The sequence below is a fragment of the Lepidothrix coronata genome, unplaced genomic scaffold, assembly GCF_001604755.1.
Source record: "Lepidothrix coronata isolate B3197 unplaced genomic scaffold, Lepidothrix_coronata-1.0 Scaffold32, whole genome shotgun sequence".
Classification (NCBI taxonomy): Eukaryota; Metazoa; Chordata; class Aves; order Passeriformes; family Pipridae; genus Lepidothrix; species Lepidothrix coronata.
Window position 1 is genome coordinate 169070 of NW_016690212.1, and position 18088 is coordinate 187157.

The 18088-nt window shown below is 35.7% G+C and overlaps 1 protein-coding gene across 6 annotated transcripts in view; it reads left to right on the forward strand.

The window, feature by feature from the left end:
* The window catches only part of BRD1 (bromodomain containing 1), a 57331-nt gene extending 42515 nt beyond the window's left edge, over window positions 1-14816 (forward strand). For 5 of the 6 annotated variants that reach the window (XM_017811495.1, XM_017811498.1, XM_017811496.1 and 2 more), the window contains 5 exons: window positions 5124-5259; window positions 5942-6069; window positions 7693-7802; window positions 10122-10276; window positions 12921-14816. In XM_017811495.1, the coding sequence (XP_017666984.1) occupies window positions 5124-5259; window positions 5942-6069; window positions 7693-7802; window positions 10122-10276; window positions 12921-13104 (713 nt within the window). In that variant the 3' untranslated portion in view covers window positions 13105-14816. Of the gene's footprint in view, window positions 1-725; window positions 915-5123; window positions 5260-5941; window positions 6070-7692; window positions 7803-10121; window positions 10277-12920 lie in introns of those variants that run through there. The other variant, XM_017811501.1, reaches the window with a different exon arrangement.
* The last annotated feature ends 3272 nt before the right edge of the window (window positions 14817-18088 follow it).

The following is an 18088-nucleotide window of genomic DNA, read 5'->3' on the forward strand; positions in this document are numbered from 1 at the left end:
TATTTCCAAGGAGCTTTTATTTCCAAAGCTTTATTTCCAAAGCTTTATTTCCAAGCTTTATTTCCAACTTCATAGTCTGTGTGAGTAACTGGCTCCTATTTTGCCTGCATACTGAAGACTGTTTTAAGTACTGTAAACTTTGACATGCTCAGACATTCATCTGTGTATTCTGAAAAGAATTGTCTAATATTCTTACAGCACTCCAGATTCACTGTTTGAAGTAGATATTTATAGGGTTACTCTAAGGTTCACTTTTTAAAACTTTATGGATGCCTTCCTATTGCTGCATTATGCCCATTTTCAAGGTTTGCATTTTTAAGAATACAGTAACTTCTGATTATTTGTTACCTTAAAGTATTCCATTATCTTGTCTGTGCATATATAAATCCCCTTAAATCCGTGGCATCCCCTTTCTTACTTTTACTGGAGGTATTTTTAGATACATTTCTAAACCGTGTTCTTGATGCATATCATGCATATGGAAGTTGTATTCTGTGCTTTCAATGACTTTCAGTATTTTCTTTTTCAAGAAAGAGGCCTGAATCAAAGTGAAACTTTTTATTTAGGTTGTCTCTTTTGAAACCTTAGCTGAGTATTAGTGTTAGAATACATGGGACACTTGTGTCATTCTCACTGTCTCTGGACGGTGCTGTAAGGATGGCTTATTTATTTGAAAGCTCTGTTTCCTTTCAGAGAGACTTAATGGCTTTTTCACTGTCTTCCAGGTTCTCATATTAACTAATATCATGCTGGGTATTTATCTCTTTGGATCCTAATTATTTTCTATTATCCTCAACATGGAATGGAATTCAATTAAATGATCATTTTGGAACGCAGAAAGACAATTACATTTGAAGTAATTATTTTGGATCATGTTGGAGACACCACCCATCCTTAAAACAAAAAAAAAAAAATAGAAATGAACTCTTGGAGGAAGTCTTTGGCATATATGAAACTATGCTCTTCATTCAATATATTGCCCCATTTCCGTAAGTTACAAAGTTGTACGTGTTGTAGTATATGTGACACAGATTGGTCGCAGAGTTTTACCAGTCCCAGCGTTCTTATTCCCAGAACATGTTCTGGGACAACAGATTAGTTAAGAATGCTACGTCTCCATCCTCTTCCCTTCCCCCAAAAAAACAGTCTTGTCTTCCTTGGAGAAGTGAAACATACAAAAAAAAAGTTTATTTTAATAAAATACGTTTTCCTTTAATGTATATATATTTAATGAAGGCTAACATCACTGGTTCTGGGTAAGTGCACAAGTCAGGGCTTGATTAGTCCTTACTTGGTAAAATGAACCTAAATAGTGTTATATAAGTGCTGGTGCACTGTGTACAGCCATTTTTTTGAATGCTCCCAATGTTTTTAGCTGGTTGAATCTCAGCTGTTCAGCTCTAGTTTTAGGACAGCACTTCATCTTACATTTGGATATGCTTGGTTTTCATCAAGCATAGTAGAGTTTTAATTGCTTTAGAATAATTTTGTACAAGTTTGGCTTCTTTATTTTTACTTCAGCAGAACCATAAGGTGTGATTATAGTCTGAAATGGACAATTCTGTATTCTGTGGCAGCATTCTGTACATTCATGGAGAATGCTGTGCTGTTCTTTGGACTACCTTGAATTTTGTTCTCTCTTTTTTTCCAAACTTCTGCTGTCTTTTGGGAATTACCTTTTCCTGCTTCCATTGATTTGGTGTAGGCAACAAGATTCTAATTTGCTTGATGTAGGTAGTCAGTGAAAGTTTTAATTGCAGTTTAAGAACAAACTGCTACTGTTGAGAAAAAGTTAAAACTTTGCCTGATAAGTACAGTTTTCAGCACAGTGGAAAATTATCAAGCTGATTATCTTTGCCTTACTTTTTTTTTCTTCGTAGTTAGCATTTCTTTTTTTTTTTGAAATGTTTTATATGCCGTGATTGACAAGGAAGTAAATTTTCCATGTAAATTGAAGTTGAGCTCGAGATTAGAAATGGCAGTAACCCTGCACTTAAGATTGATAGTGGGCTTTGTTATTTGTGAATTCCCGGGTTTTTTTAAATTGAAAAAAGTTGAATTCTGCTTCTGAGAGTGGACTGCTGTTTTGGAGAAACTTAAGAACAGAGGGGAAAAGAAAAAGTAATTATCCACTAATGTAAGGTTTTTAGTTTGATCTTTAGGACTTCTTATGGGAGGGAGTTGTTGTCAATCAGGGATGCTGGTAAGGGAGTATGTGTAAGAATTCAGTACCTGACATGGTTTCACTGTATGACTATAAAGCTCATTTGATCTAACAAAGTCATGAGCTTTTAGAAAGTTACAAGCAAGATGAGTTACTTCTCCTACTGATTTTCTTTATTTGACCTTCTTAGTAATATCTACTGATTCAATAAAATGCAAACTCCTTAAAGCAAATGGAAATCTTCTTTAATCTCACTTTTTCTAGCAGCTACAGGACATTTTGTGTTTTATGATTCATGAGAGAAAAGAGTTTCGTAGTGATCTAAAAGAAACCAAATTCCAAACTGTAGAATATAAATGTAGAATATCTGATTGGGTTTTTTTTTTGCACATCAGTGTTACTACCATGAAGCACTTAGATTTTATTGCCTGGATTACAAGGTCACTTGGGAACTGCTGCATCTGTGACTAGATATGTATGTGTTTGTTTCAAGTAAGCACTGAGGTCTTCCTTTCTTAAAATAATGCCTATTCCCTATAATTTCTGAAACGTGAATTGTATAGACTTGAGTCTTACAGATTGTGTAAGCTCCTATCATTTGGGGCTTGATACTCAGGAAGATTACTCCTGCTGATAACCTGTATGTACTTTGCTTTTCATACTTCCACAAGCAAGAGAGAAATATGTCTGAGAAGTTCTGAATTCTTGTGCACTTTAACGTTCCTTATTTGTCAGAAAAAATTGGGGGTTTTTTTCCCCACTTGTCATAGTTTAACCCCAGCTGGCAACAGAGTACCACCCACACACTCACTTCCCCACTTCTACCTCCCTCAATGGGATGTGGAAGAGAATCAGAAAAAAGTAAAACCTGTGGGTTGAGATAAGAACAGTTTAATAACTGAAACACCTTCCACTTTCACAGTTTGTTGGGAACGTGAGCTGTGTCCTGGTTCTGGTAGCAGTCATTACTTGATCTGTCTTTAAATTTAAAATTCAGTCTGGGATCTGACTTGTTTCTGCTGACAGCTGATTCATATTAGCTAGATGCCTGAATGATAACTTGAGTAATGTGTCTCCAGCTTGTGGCAGGATGAAAACAAAACAGTTTATACACCTTACTTGAAAAATAAATCTGACAGGATATTGAAGAATAAAAAATAGTTATTTGCAGAGACTTAAGAGATCTCCTTTGCAGAATCTTTATTCAGCTTTTCATTTCAGATGCCATGTGAAGTGTACTGTGATAGTGTATAGGGAAATTTAAGCTTTCTCATAAAGCATACTCTTTTGACAAGTCTCCACATAGTCTAGGACTGAACTCCTCCTTAATCTCCAGCTATTTTTACCAAGTTGCTGAGAGTGAAAACAAAATTAGTCATGTAGTTTGGTGCTTGACACTCAGGACAATACTACTTTTATCAGTTTTTTCTGTAAGAAATCAAAGGCAAATATGGGAGTTACAAAACAAACACTTAAATGAATGTTTACAGTGTCAACTAAGTGACAATAAAAGAGAATGCTTACCTGAAAATATCTCAGAACATGAGTAAATTCTCCTTTTTCTCTTAAAAATGTAAAATTGTGTTGATAATCCAAATGGAAGGTCTCCCGGGGTGGAGGGGAAAATCCCTTAAGTCACTGTATGGGATAAAGGACTGGATTGTACAAAGTAACTTGCTTACCTCAAGTTTTTTAGTTGTCACCCTTCTTTGCAAAGGTCTTTGTAGCAAACAGACTGGAAGAATTAAACTTAATAGAGGCAATTCTGCCATAATTGTTTTATATAGAATGGACTGTGAAGGGGCACATGAAGGTACATAACCTTATTTGACTACTTCTGAATGTACAAAGATCATGATGATGTTCAAGACTTTGGCAGTAGTAGGATGGCTGGCACCGGTAGCTCTTTCTTGCATTGTGGGAGGTGTGCTCAGAATTAAATTTGTTAAAGTTTCTCTTAGTAGCCTACAGTTTACAGTAGCTGACTGCAGGCTAGTACCATTACCTTTAACCAGTGCATTTCTGATGATACCCTAGAGTCCCTGTTGTATTCTTTCCTTTTTAGTTCCAGTGTTTACACCCACACAGACACCCTCACACATCCTGGAAAGTCTTCAGAATGCTATCTTAAAAAATTCTTCATTTGGCTCTTTAATCAAGTACAAAAATGGCTTAATAAGGACTATACTGTTTGTGAATGAGCAAACCCAGAGCAGGATTGGCAGCAGCCCATCAAATCAGTAGCTTGTAATATAAAAACCTTTTGAATATTTTCATTGCAATTATGGAATTAAAATATAATATCCTTGGATGTATATAAACTTGTACCAGGGGAAAGCTAGTTAAGAACAGTAACATGTATATTATTGGTTATTGGTCACAGAAAACAGAAATTGTCATGTCAGTCTGAATTTACTAAATTGGAAGGACTTCCAGGAAAAACAAGACAGCATGATGAGGAAATCCATACCAGTCTTTACTTCCAGTATTTGAAAAGGATTTTCAGTATTTCTTGGCTTAGTGATTATAGCATCTTATTCAAATGAGTTTTGTCATACCCTGGCAAAGCTGCCTGGTTTGTAACAATTTATTTTCTTGGGATTTTTTCTACTCAGCTTCGGCAACCTGACTGTCTAAAGGGTTGAAAACATTAAATATAAAAACTGATTTGATACTCCATTTGGCATTTCCCATGTTATAATCTTTACTTTGTTTTTTGGGGGTTTTTTACATTAGCTAAATGCTCATTCTGTCCTTAAAATCTGGACAACAGGAACCCCCTATTTATAATACTGTGCCTTGAAATTGAATATTTTGTTAATATTCATGTTCTTTTTCATCACACCAGAATACTTGAAGTACAAAACAATAATGATACATTGTGTGAATACAAAAAGTTGTTAATGAGAATGGTGGGGTTTCCAGTTTGATGCAGTTTATTTTTTGTGTTATGTTATAGGTCTGTCAAATGGCTTTGGAGATGAAAGTAAAGAGAGAGCATTAGATGATACTCCAGGAAGAAAAGTTGAACCTCGTCGCCGCTGTGCATCAGAATCTAGTATTTCATCTAGTAACAGTCTCTTGTGTAACTCAAGGTAAAACTATAAATCTGAAATACAAATTTGAGACTGAATATGTCAGTTTTCTGTATTGCTTGTGATTCATATTGGAGTGCGTGGAGTGGATTGCATAAATTTTTGAAAAAATCTTTTGGAAAATTTTCTCAGTTGTGTCAGGTTTGAACCACCTTTCAGCATTGCTGGTATTCCTTTGTTGAATTCAGTTTATTGTTCAGATTCCATGATTTCTTCAAATTCAAGCGTGCAGAGAACAAATTTACCATTTTGTGTGTATAGACATTTCACAATTGAAAAGACTTGAATTTGTAGTGAAAAATTAAAGAGAGAATAGTTATGTTTCCTATGTAGTAGAACTGTTGGAGCAGGGGGAACATGTTTTCATTTGTCCAGTATGCAGTGTAACACTGGAAGATAGAGCAGCTTCTGTCATTTGTGCATGTCTCTCAACCTGTACAGCAGTTGAGGTGCAGTTGCATACTGTTTGTCTTTTGATGATAGCCAGGCAATTCTATGCATGAAAATAATCAGGGGTTTGGCTTTTATATTGTTGTTTGTATTTGTTACATAGCATTTTTTTAGAACTTTCTGCTCTAATTTTATTCTGTACTGATGAAATTTAAATTCTTTTTCAAAGTTTCAATTCATAGTGACCAATGTTAATTATCAAGTAATGGGCTTAATATTAATACTTTTGTAGTTTCAGCCTACCGAAGTGTGGTAAAGGTAAACCTGCCTTGATACGGAGACACACACTGGAAGACCGAAGTGAATTGATATCATGCATTGAAAATGGAAACTATGCCAAAGCAGCAAGAATTGCAGCTGGTAACTATAAATAATTGTATTCTTGATAGTATTGTATAACTATGATTTTGTCCATTTATTTGACAGATTCTAGCAGTCTTATTTTCATTACTTAAGTACGTGAGGCATTCTGAAAGTGGCAGTGATATCACTTCAGAAACTGTGTATACACCTGAGAAGTCTCTGAGTCTGGCTGCATTCATCCTGTCAGATTGTGTATGACCTACTCAACATTAAAATACCATTTTCTTTGCAGCTGAGAATAGTGTAGGTTTCTCTCTTGTTAGCTGCCCCAAAGAAGAGACCTTGTACTGGTTTTATGTACCAGATACAGTTCTACATATATATTTTTCAAAGTAGTCTGTGAGTGAAGGATGCATTAATCTATACCCTCATGGCCTTTTCTGACTGGCATGTGAATACTTTACAAACTGTTACTAACAGAAGAGCAGAGAAATAGCAACTTATTGCAGAGAATGGTTGAACAAAATTTTTTATGTGATGGCTTTAAACACTTTTTTTCTTGCTCTTACCAAGTCTTAAACCACTCTTTTCCCCCAGTTCTTTTTTGTAATGTTGAAATAGAACATGTATCTGCATGCCATCTTTCATTATAAATAAGCAATACCCATTTTAAATAAGAGCAGATTGAGAAGAATTGAGGAGTAAATTATGTTTTGGCAAGTAAAGAGCTACTTCTGTCAAGTATTGCCTTACTGCTAAGAGGAAGTGCAACTGCAACCTCTGAACTGTATTTTGGTACCACATTTCCCCATACAAGAAGTGTCACCTCATCTTACAGCATATGAGCTTTGATAACCTTTTACCCTTTGATGACCACCCACCCCCAATTCCATCTTGGGGGTACAACTCACTGGCTTCTGCCCAGTCTCTTGACTGTATCCAGTTGTGGTTTTGGTCAACTGAAAGGCTTAAAGCTGAAAGACCTCAATCAGGTGGTGAGCAACAGAGAAGAAAATGGAGGATTCTGGTAGAAGTGTGCAGTAACATAAACTCAATTGTCTATTATGTTGCTTCATGAGAAGAAATAAACCACTAGTGCAGCTGCTTCCTGGAACCCTGTTGATGTTTTTGAACTTTACTGTAGGAAAGGGTAGAGTAGAGAGACCAAGAGGGCTTGTTAAAAATAAATAGAAATTAAAATGCAGGTTAGAATTTAGGCATAAAAACAGATAGGTGTACCAGACAAGTCTTGCAAGTTATCAGCACTTTCGAAACAAACCACGCAACTTGCATCACCTCTCTGACAGGGTTGTCATCATAGTTTTAAAAGAAACTGGTTATTCAGAGTACTGTAATTTTATGTTTTCTTTTGAGCTTTTTCAAAGGGAAAAGATTATTAGAATTTGGCAAATGCTTTCTAAGAACTAAGATGTTTTAAGATATGCTGTTTCTAGAAGTGTCTAAACCATTGTTCTTTATCTGTAGGCTGGGATTAAAGTACTAGTATCATGTAAAGAGCTGTTATGAACACTACCTGCTTTTTATTGGTATGTGTGTGAAAGGTGATATTGCTATTTGGATTCCAATGATCATGAGCTGTTTGAGGAAACCAAGAACTGCAGAAGATTTGTCTAAAGTTTCATCCTGGAACATTTTAATTGTATATTTATTTGTTCTTAGAAGTTGGGCATAGCAGTATGTGGATTTCAACTGATGCTGCAACGTCTGTTCTTGAGCCTCTAAAAGTAGTATGGGCCAAATGCAGCGGATATCCCTCTTACCCAGCTCTGGTAAGTACACAGCTTTCATAAGTATGCTGTTGATACTGTTTCTGGTCTGAAACACAGTGCGTGAACTTAAGGTAATTGATAATTTCACACTCAGGTTGAATGAACGTGGCTTATTCTGCCTGCTTTACCATGCATTGAGTTTGTAAAGTTACTGCAGTATCAGATTTTAAGTCAATAATCTCTGCTACCCTGCCCATCCTTGGAGATGTGCAATACTTATGTGTCGTGGTTTAACCCCAGCTGGCAGCTCAGCCTCACACTGAACAGTGAGTGCCCCCCACTCGTTCATTCCCTTGGTGGGAGGGGGAACGGAGTCGGAAGAGTGAAAGTGAGAAAGCTCATGGGTTGAGATAAAGACACTTTAACAGGTAAAGCAAAAGCCACACACAAAAGCAAAGCAAAACAAGGAATTCATTCACCACTTCCCATGTGCAGGCAGGTGTTCAACTATCCCCAGGAAAGCAAGGCTCCATCACATGGAAGGGTTACTTGGGAAGACAAACACCATCACTCTAGAATGTCCCCACCTTCCTCCTTCTTCCCCCCTCTTTACATACTGAGCATGATGCCATATGGTATGGAATATCCTTTGGGTCAGTTGATCTGAGCTGTCCTGGCTGTCCTTGTGCACCCCCAACCTCCTCACAGGTGGAGTGGTGTGAGAAGTAGAAGAGGTCTTAGCTCTGTGTAAGCCCTGCTCAGCAATAACAAAACCATCTCTGTGTTATCAACCCTGTGTTCAGCACAAATCCAAAAGATAGCCGCATGCTACCTCCTGTGAAGAAAATTACCTCTGTCTGAGTTTAAACCAGCACACCTCTCTCAGTAGTCTTTTTTTTCTGCATTGTACATTATTATTTAAAGGATCAATTGAATAAGCATTTGACAGACATCTTGTTAGTGCTGGAATTATAAGATATTTTCTGCTGCAAAATGAGTATAAAAATACTCTTGATCCTGCAGTTCAGTAAAGAAACAAAACACTTGGTAGAGTTGGAATAAATTTGACTGATTGAAGCCAGTTGTGAATGATGTACCGGAAACTTGAAGCTGTTGTGCTCAAGTTATTACAGGAGAAATAGACACAGCTCTACTTACATCAAAGCTTTCAGAGAAAATGTTGTTGATTAAGTGCTTGGCTTCAGGCATTTGGGGTTATAGAAACAGCTCATATACTTTGACTTGATTTATGTAGTAGACTGGAGAGTCATGACTGTTCTTATGTGTATGTGCTGTAATGTAATCATGCCAGAGTAAGGTTAAAACCTCTGGAGGTGACATTCAGAGCACTTTGAGTTAAAGTGCCCTCAGTGGGTGACTCAAACACTCTTGGGTCAGATGCTAAAAATTTGATTACTTGATTGTCTCTTGAATGGTGTTAGCACTAGATTTGAGCTGATCAAGACGAAAGGGCTCCTTTTCTGCCTACTCCTTTATGTCAGTACTGGTGTTTTTGAGAGTGGGATGACTTCATTGAGGAATTAAACCTCAGTCAAGAGAAGAAAGTTGTGGTTCTATGAGCTCCCCACAGTGTTAGCTTTCTATTCATGTAGTTCCTATGATCAGTTTACTGTGGTGGATTGTGATTTGTGCCTGTGTGGAATTTGCTGAGTAGGAGATGAGTGGAATAGGCATGGAGTAACATAACGCTTTTTTGGTGGAACCTGAGCACTTCATATTGCTATGATCTACCTACAGAGGAGTTTTTCCATCATCATGATTAGTTTAATATTAGCAGCATATCCCCCCCCCTCAACCTTTCTCAACAAAGAATTTGGCTACAACTGCATGTTTTGCTGAAGACTTAAGTCATTAAATTGGAAATTGAATGTGGTATCTCATTTTTTGGTTAGTTTTTTGTTTTGTTTTTTTTTTTAATTTTTTGCTCCAGAATTTGAGTATGGAGCTTGTATTTTGCAGAAATACTTACACCTTAAGATAGGTTGTTCCTTTAAGGTATATGAAATTCTGACTCCAAAATTTGAGACCAGTTATGTCTTTTAGAAATCCTTATTCAGCTTCCTCATTCTGAAACCTGCTTGTCACTCTCAAAGTTGTATTAAGTGAAATTCAAATGGGACTTCAAGAAGAACTGATACGGGTTAAAAAATGCTTTTTTCAGTGTTTTCAGTTAAATCTACCACTATGCCTCTACTATGCCTATTCAGTTTATGTCAAAAAGTTGTGTAACACAAAGTCAGTTTACGTACAGTGGTTGTTTAGTTTGATTCTTTTCTCATTAACTTTATTTGTAATATCTTCTTAAAATAAATTATGTAGTTTTAAATATTATGAACTGTCCTTTTTTCTCTCTTATAGATTATTGACCCTAAGATGCCTCGTGTTGCTGGCCATCACAACGGTGTTACTATACCAGTGCCACCTCTGGATGTACTGAAAATTGGAGAACAAATGCAGACCAAATCAGATGAAAAACTATTCTTAGTACTATTTTTTGACAACAAAAGAAGTTGGTATGTTATTGAAATGCATTGTTTGATGCAATGACTTAAAGTTTTAAGAACCTGTACCTTTAGTCTAGAAGAAAATTGAAACATTGTCTTTCCATGGAAATCATTCCTGTGGAAGTATAAACTAATGTTAAAGTTTCATATTTGAGTCTGTTTTTGGACCAAGGCATATCATCACTGAAAGATATCTTTTTTTGGTCAGTTTGGAAGAAAATAATATAAGTCAGTAAACAGTCTTTTGTTTTTTATTTACAAGCTGATTTTGTTTATTGACCTGATAAAATTGCTTCTTTGGCTAAACAGTTTTTTTAAAGGTAATAGTCGAACATTTATCTATATCTTGCTACATCATTGCTTTCCTAATTACAAGACTTTCCCCCCCCGCCTGCTCAAGTGTGTTTTCTTTGAATTTTTAACCTCTGTTTACTTAAGTCCTTTATTAACACTTTCATTTGAAGTTCTTAGCCCTTTCTAAATTTTTCCATTTATTTCACTATCAGCAATATGCTGTGTAGAGCCTGAAGGGGGATAATTCACACAATAAAACATTCTCTTCCCCTTCCAGGTAGTCTTTGGGTTTGGTGGGCTGTTTTTTCTTGGAGGGGGAGTTGAGAGAAGGCAACTAGGTTTTTTGGTGTATTTTAATTTATTAGGATTGGTGGTTTGTTTTTTTTTTTACTAGACATGGAAGCTTCTCATCTACTTTTCATCAAACTATATATTTCTTTTCTGTGTTCTTCATAATCCCTCTCCTCTCCAGGTTTCCGTACAGGTCAAGCTAGCTGTAAATCTTTTTGTATCTCAGATTTTCTCTTGAATTTCCTTACTTTCAGATACCAGTTTCCTCTTTAGCTGATTATATGTAATGTCTAGTGATGCTGCCATTCTCCTGAATCTTTCTGTGCCAGTACACCTAAATAACTTCTTGCCTAAAATTTGTAACTGATGTTTGCACTTCTGTCCCCTTAGATCCTTTGCCGTAATCTCTCTGTTCTTCAGCTATTTTCTTAACTAATTGGTACTTCTTCGTGATCATTATTGTTCAGTTGCACAGAATTCCATGAGATCCTGCATTCTTCTGCCTTTTTTTTATAGAGAACATCTGCATTTAAATATACTCAATGTTCTTGTTTCTTGTTTTTTTTCTCTTCATGGTATCACAATTGTATGCATGTTCTTCCTAGCCACTTCCTTAATAGTTGCTGTCATCGCTTCTTGATCTGGGGAGTCCTCTGTGATTTATCACCATATGCAGGTAGTCCTAAATCTTGCAGATATTGCACAAAGTTATCTCTAATATACTCTGCATAGATGGACAGGAAAAGGCTCAGTACTTTTTCCAGTCCCTTTCCTCTCATCCCCTCCACCCTCACCTCACCAACATTTTTGGTAATGGTTCTTTTAGGCTGATTATTTTGGCACTCATAACTCTAATTCTGTTGTGTCCCTTCTGGTCTTGAATTCCTGCCTGTGATTTTCATTCATTTGCAGGGTCTATATCACCTTCAGTCTGTGATACAAATGTCTATAACTTGTGGATTTTCAAATAGTTGTATTTGTTTCTTCTTCTTCACTGCTTGTATCTTGAGGATTTGGCAAGCTTTCTGTTAAAAATACCTTCTTAAAACTTCCTCTGATCTGAATTAAAACTGATAATGGTTAGACTGCTGCTTTTCATGCTGTTATCAGACTGTTCTGTGTCCTCGTACTGACTCTTCACATTTCAATAACCAGTTGTACTCATTTAAAAGAAAATTTTAGAATAAAGTGTTTTATATCAGACTTGAGTGATTTCCAATTGGTTCGGCTCCATGTGGTCTCCCAAACTGATGAGTTTAAGCAGAAGGAGGGCTTTTGCCATTTGTAGGACTGGGCTTGCAGACTACAGTAACATACTTCAATAAATATTCATTAATTTACCTAATTTTTATTTTCCTTAATGTCTGTAACTTAATAGGATTACGATAAGCAGTTATGACATGAAGTAAATTTAATTTATACCTTTTAAGTAAATATTTAGAGTGCTTTTTCCTTAACTAGAAGAATGGGGTGCAGAGCTTTTTCCATTATCATTCCTCTATGCCAAAAATTTGAAGTTATTTATGGAGCTTAAAGCAGAAAAGTACCCTGAATATGGAGTCAGTGGGATTTCATATTGCAGGGTAAAAGCATGGTAAGCAGAAATTTCTGCCAGTTCATCTTCCCATAAAAACCAAATTGAGATGTCTTAATTGTAAGGCAAAAATTCATCAGCTGAAAATTCCTTGTAATAATGGAGATGAAAGAATGAGGGGAAACAATACTGTATCAGGTGAATCTTGAGCTATGTCCATTGTTAGTTGCTGCTGCCTATTCTTAATCTGCATCAGTATTTCAGGCTAATTTTTTTCCGTTGATACTTAATCATTAAATACAAACCATTGAATTGGAATGTATTCTCTGTTTTGTAGAAGAGACTTTCTTAATATTTCATGTTCTTTAAATATTTAAGGCAAGTAAGTACTATCTTAAAAGGTATTTTATCATTTTGTTGAAGATAGTAAAGCTGATCTTCTGTGTGAGCAACATGGAATAGTAGCTCTGACATTTCTGGACAAATTTCTTGATTTTATTCTATATGTAACATTTATTTTACCCTTTCTTACAGGCAGTGGCTTCCCAAATCCAAAATGGTTCCCCTTGGGATAGATGAGACCATAGACAAGTTAAAAATGATGGAAGGACGTAATTCAAGCATACGAAAAGCAGTAAGAATTGCTTTTGATCGTGCTATGAATCACCTGAGTCGAGTCCATGGAGAACCAGTCAGTGACTTCAGCGATATTGACTAGCAGAGATTCTAGCAAGGCATGAAAAATACCACACAGACTTGAACTCTACTAATGAACCTCTTTGTCTAAAAGAATGTATTGAAGATACAACCCCTTAATTGTTGATTCAGTGGCTGAGTTCTGCAAACTTGAAATAGTTGAGCAATTCTTCTAAATCACCATTGCCATATTGATGAATTATTTTATTGTGTTGTAGATTGGAGGATTTTCCACTAAACCTGTTAAAATGTCTTGTTCATAGTGTTCATAATTGTACATAAATGTATATTCAACACTTAACTTATTCTGATTTTAGAAGTAGCTCTTTTAATTCCTTTTATAATTTTGCTGGGGAGGGAGTTGGTTTCTGTTTCCATGCTTTTTACTTTTTTTTTCCTTCTTTCTGAGGTTAAGTTACCTAAGCACCATCTTCCAGCTTAAGGTGTTTAGTGGATCTTAAAGCCTAATATCAAAATGGCATCAAATATATGTTTGCCTAAATCATATACAGTATGGTGCTGCTTGTATCATTTCTTCCTTGGTCTGTAGCTTCTGAAAAAGACTTCTGAATGTTTGTGTAAATTGTAGCTCTTTGCACAAAGTACCACATATTTAAGATTGATGTAAATTTACAATTACAAATATGTATTTTAAGAAAGGAAGTTACATTATTTTGGAGGGTACTTTGTGAGAAAGACATCAATAAAAATTATACTATGTACATCACTTGCAAATCACCAAAAACACTCCATTGTTGCCCAAAATAACTTAAGATTGTTTTTGTTTTAAACAAACCTGGCTTAAAGCCTGCAAGCACATTATTTCTTTCAAAACCATATCCCATTTATCTCCTGTTGATTTAATTTTGTTGATATGTGTGCCTCCCTGTGTTTATTTATTGTAGAAAATGTATTAATTTGCTTTATAATGAAAAATAAAATTGACAAATATATTGATATGCATTTTTATACAGGCACATGAGAAGACAACTTGCTTTGGGAGAAAAATGTATTGGAAATTGTAAAAAATAACTTGATGGTTTGTGTGTAATTTGGTTTTTTGGTAACTTGTAATCTTTTGTTTCCAATGAGGGGATTTATGTAACTTTTAATTTAGAACACTTTGGTAGCAATAGAAACTTTGGATACATTTTTGTATGGTACATGTGATGTATATAGAATTAGTACTTTATTTTTATTTTTAAGAAGTAAAGCATTATGTTTGGGCAGGGGGAAGATGGAGGGTGGGTTTCCAGAACTGCATTTTTATATTAAAAAGAAAAAAAAATAAAGTCAAGATATTGATTGTTGTAGCTACTTTATTCCTACCTTCACTGAGATACTGAATTTGTAACAATGAAAATGGCAAGGTATGTTTGCAATGTGATTTATAATGGCTCCATTATTTATAAATGCACTGTGTTTGAACTCTTTTGCAGTGATATCGTAAATACTGTACCAAGTTATATAATATGAAACACCAAATAATGCATATGAATGCACGAAGTATTTATGCCCAGCTTTTTTATAAAGGATTAGCAAATACAGCAAAACCAATACTTTTTAAACCTTTTTTTTAAAACTTCATTGAATAGCATACTTCATTGTTAAACCTGCTTGAATCTTTATTTTAAAGGGACAATTACTTTTTAAATAGTTTTTAATGTTTTTATTCTCTATTGTTTGTAATACCCCCGTAGAAGCTTGAAATAAAATTTCTTTCTCAACTGTAAATTTTGTCCTGAATTTAGCCCCTGAGATTTTGCTGTAGTGCCCATTTTCTTACTCCATGACTGAGCTGTTACAGACACACTAGGTCAAGAAGCCGATTGTTCTATTGTGGCAGTTTCGTCCGTACTGAGCCCTTTACATGGTAGGTATTGTAGTTAACTGAGACCAGTTGCCTATGATGGACTCTGATAATTAGCGATGAGTTGGATAAATTTCATAAATGATCAAGCAAATAGTTTTCTCAGTCTTGACAGGAAACACGGCTTTAGGGAGAACAGTGATGGCAGGTATCATGGAAGGACCATCATTGAGCTGCACTGCTCTGGTAGCCACAACAGCAATGTCAGGTAGAAAAATAAAATGAAAATTTGGTTGTTTGCCTTAAATGGAACTTCTGTGTCACGGCTTCAAGGATCTGTTGTACAACTGGGCTTTTTAAAGGGGTTGGAGTTTAATTTGGGCCACACTGAGGCCATAGATTCGTTTGTCATCTGTTAGGACTGCCTGTTAAGGGTCTTCAAACAAAATGCCCTGCACCAGATTTTATTTCAAGCTGGTTCCACAGAATATACTCAAATTTAGTGTGTGTAAAACTGGGTAATGATTCACAGTCTCATTTTGGCACACAGAAATGTTTTTTTTTCTGTCTTAGACCTTGGAAAGCTGAAATTACAATAGAAGTTGAAAGATGATTGTTTGGTACTTATATGATAAGTGTTGAAATCTGTAAAATATGAAGTCCCAGTACAAAAGAAGTATACATACAGTTGCAAAATGATTAGTTAGAAGGCTTCCTACATTCTCAGTTGCTTCCGAAACTAGTAACACTGGAGGGGGAAAAAAGAGCTTCTCTTCTGTATAAACAGAGCATTAATTATTTTGGAACAATTTTTTTTAATCACACCTTCAGTGAAAGATTTAGTTTGAATTTTGCCCAGACTTCCAAGGTTCATTTTACATCTCCTCAGAGACAGACCCATCAGTTCATGGAGAAGGAAAATATGCTGCCTTCATCTTACAGATGTCTGTACGGACTTAGGAGAATTTTCAGCTAGAAAACTTTACTGGTTAAAAGAAGCCTGTTAAGCATCCTAACAAACATCTTCTTTTGATGAAACTGGCATTAAAGGCGAGTTTGTTTTTCTTTTGTATCTGATGGAAGCTGTCCCAGGAGTTCTTCCCAGATACTGTCTGAGAGAAGGTTGTAGTAGTGGCTGTGGCTGTTCCCATACTCTCTTGTGATGCTGAGTGTCATCCAGTGGCTACTGAGATTGGGTTAAAATAATTTAAAGTAGACTAAAATAATTTCTCACACTTGTCTGTCTTCAGTGTGCCTTGTTTGGTTTTAAGGCATTTCATATCTACTTAGGAGAAGAAGTCTGAGCTCCAAGAGCTGCTTTATTTCCAAATTCTAGGGCCTAATCAGATACAGTAGTGAGACGAATATGCACATATCAGAATGTGCTTCACTACATTTTAGACCAGGTTCTTCTATGATATTATTAATAACTGTAACATAGAGTAGAAAACAGTATTCTAGTGGAGAGAAAAAAAAAGAATACCACGTTCTATCTTACCAGTTTCTTGGGGAACATTACAGTAGTAGATACAGGGTGTAAGTTTGCACATTCACTACTCTGTTCTGGTACGATCATTTCCTGTTGATAGAACTGTGACCATCAGCAGTTGAAACTATGTGTAAATGTGTTTTCTTGTATCAAAATGTGAGGAAGTATGTTATAAATATTTAGGTGGAAAATGTGGATAGAGAATCATGCTTTTTAAAAAAGGTTTGTTACTACGCTCAGTGATTTTTGGGGGAACGTTTGTTGTGATTTTAGATCTTTTACACTAGAGGGAGCAATGCACACAGACCATCAACACTCAGAAAATAAATATTCAGTTTTTCCTTTTCAAAATGCTGCTATTAAAACTTACTGCTTGTAAACAGTCTTTTTTGCTTCTAGTATTTGTAGTCCATCAAAAGTAGCTTTCTTGGTTCTTGCTGCAAGTGGGCTGGTTTGGAAATGCTTATTTTTAACTATAGAGCAAGTACAGAGGACAGCTCTGGATTTTCTGGCTCTCGTGTCTAATTGAAAGTGACAGACTACCTTTTTACACTTTACTGATTTTCTTTGCACGAGTGCACTGCTATGGGTGCATTCTGTAGTGTTAGAAAACAACATAAAGCTGCTTGCTCCTGGTAGCACACTGCAAGTCAAAGACAGCAATTAATGAAAATACTCAAGTTTGGAGGTGAAGGTTCATGAGACCATTGCTCAGCAGCCTGAGGAAGGGAGGGTTGTCTTGAGGATATGTGCAAGGGAATTAAATAAACCTGTCTCAGATTTGTGATCGTGTGGGTAAAGGTGGTTTAAGAAAAGCACTTCCTCACCCCCTGTGTATTTGTAACACAAATATAGAAGGGAAATGTAAACAGAGAAATCATTTACTGTCCGCATCCTGCTTAGCAACTTTTAGTTAGCTTGTTTCCATTTTTGTATAACATTCAGTTTTTACAACTTACCTTTTTTATCAGTTCTTGAAAGTTTTATTTCCTCTAAAACTTATAAGGTAGGAAAAGTAAATTCAAGCTAATGAAAGTTTGAAAAATATTTTGGAATAGCATGAAATTGATAAACTCTTTTTGAACTTTTGGGAGTTGATATTTGGGATGTTAATTGATTTTTACCTACTACTTATTTGTCTTGCTTTTATTGTCTGTGCACAGAAACTGCTATCAAATCTCTCCCAGTCAGGAAGGAAAATACAAGATCTCAGCAACTGTACTTAAAGTTATTCAAGATCTTTTTCAATTGTTTCCATAGTGTTAAAAACTAACACTGCAGTGATTGCTGTCACCCCATTTTCTGCTTATATTACATGGAGACAGTGGACAGAATAAGGATGTTTTAAAAAAATAATTTTAAATATTCTTTAAATTTTTTTAATGAATCCCGATAATATCAAATATCACATCACACTGGTGCTCTGCTGCCTCTGTTCATTGTTTCAACCATTCCTCCAAGCTCAGCTCATTTTTTGATCATCTGTTTTGATGTCTTCACTGTAGCAAGTCAGCACTGTCAGCAAACCAGGGAGATGTCAGCTTACTGGGCTAATGTCTGGGTGTACAAAGAGGTCTGGGGTAATGTGAATAGTTTCCATGTCCAGTCTTTTGTTGCTCCTCTTTATGCAATGTTTTAAATATTGGTAGCTACTTTTCTCATCTCCCCTATCGAGCTGCATTTTTGCCCATTTTTGGTCTTGCCTAA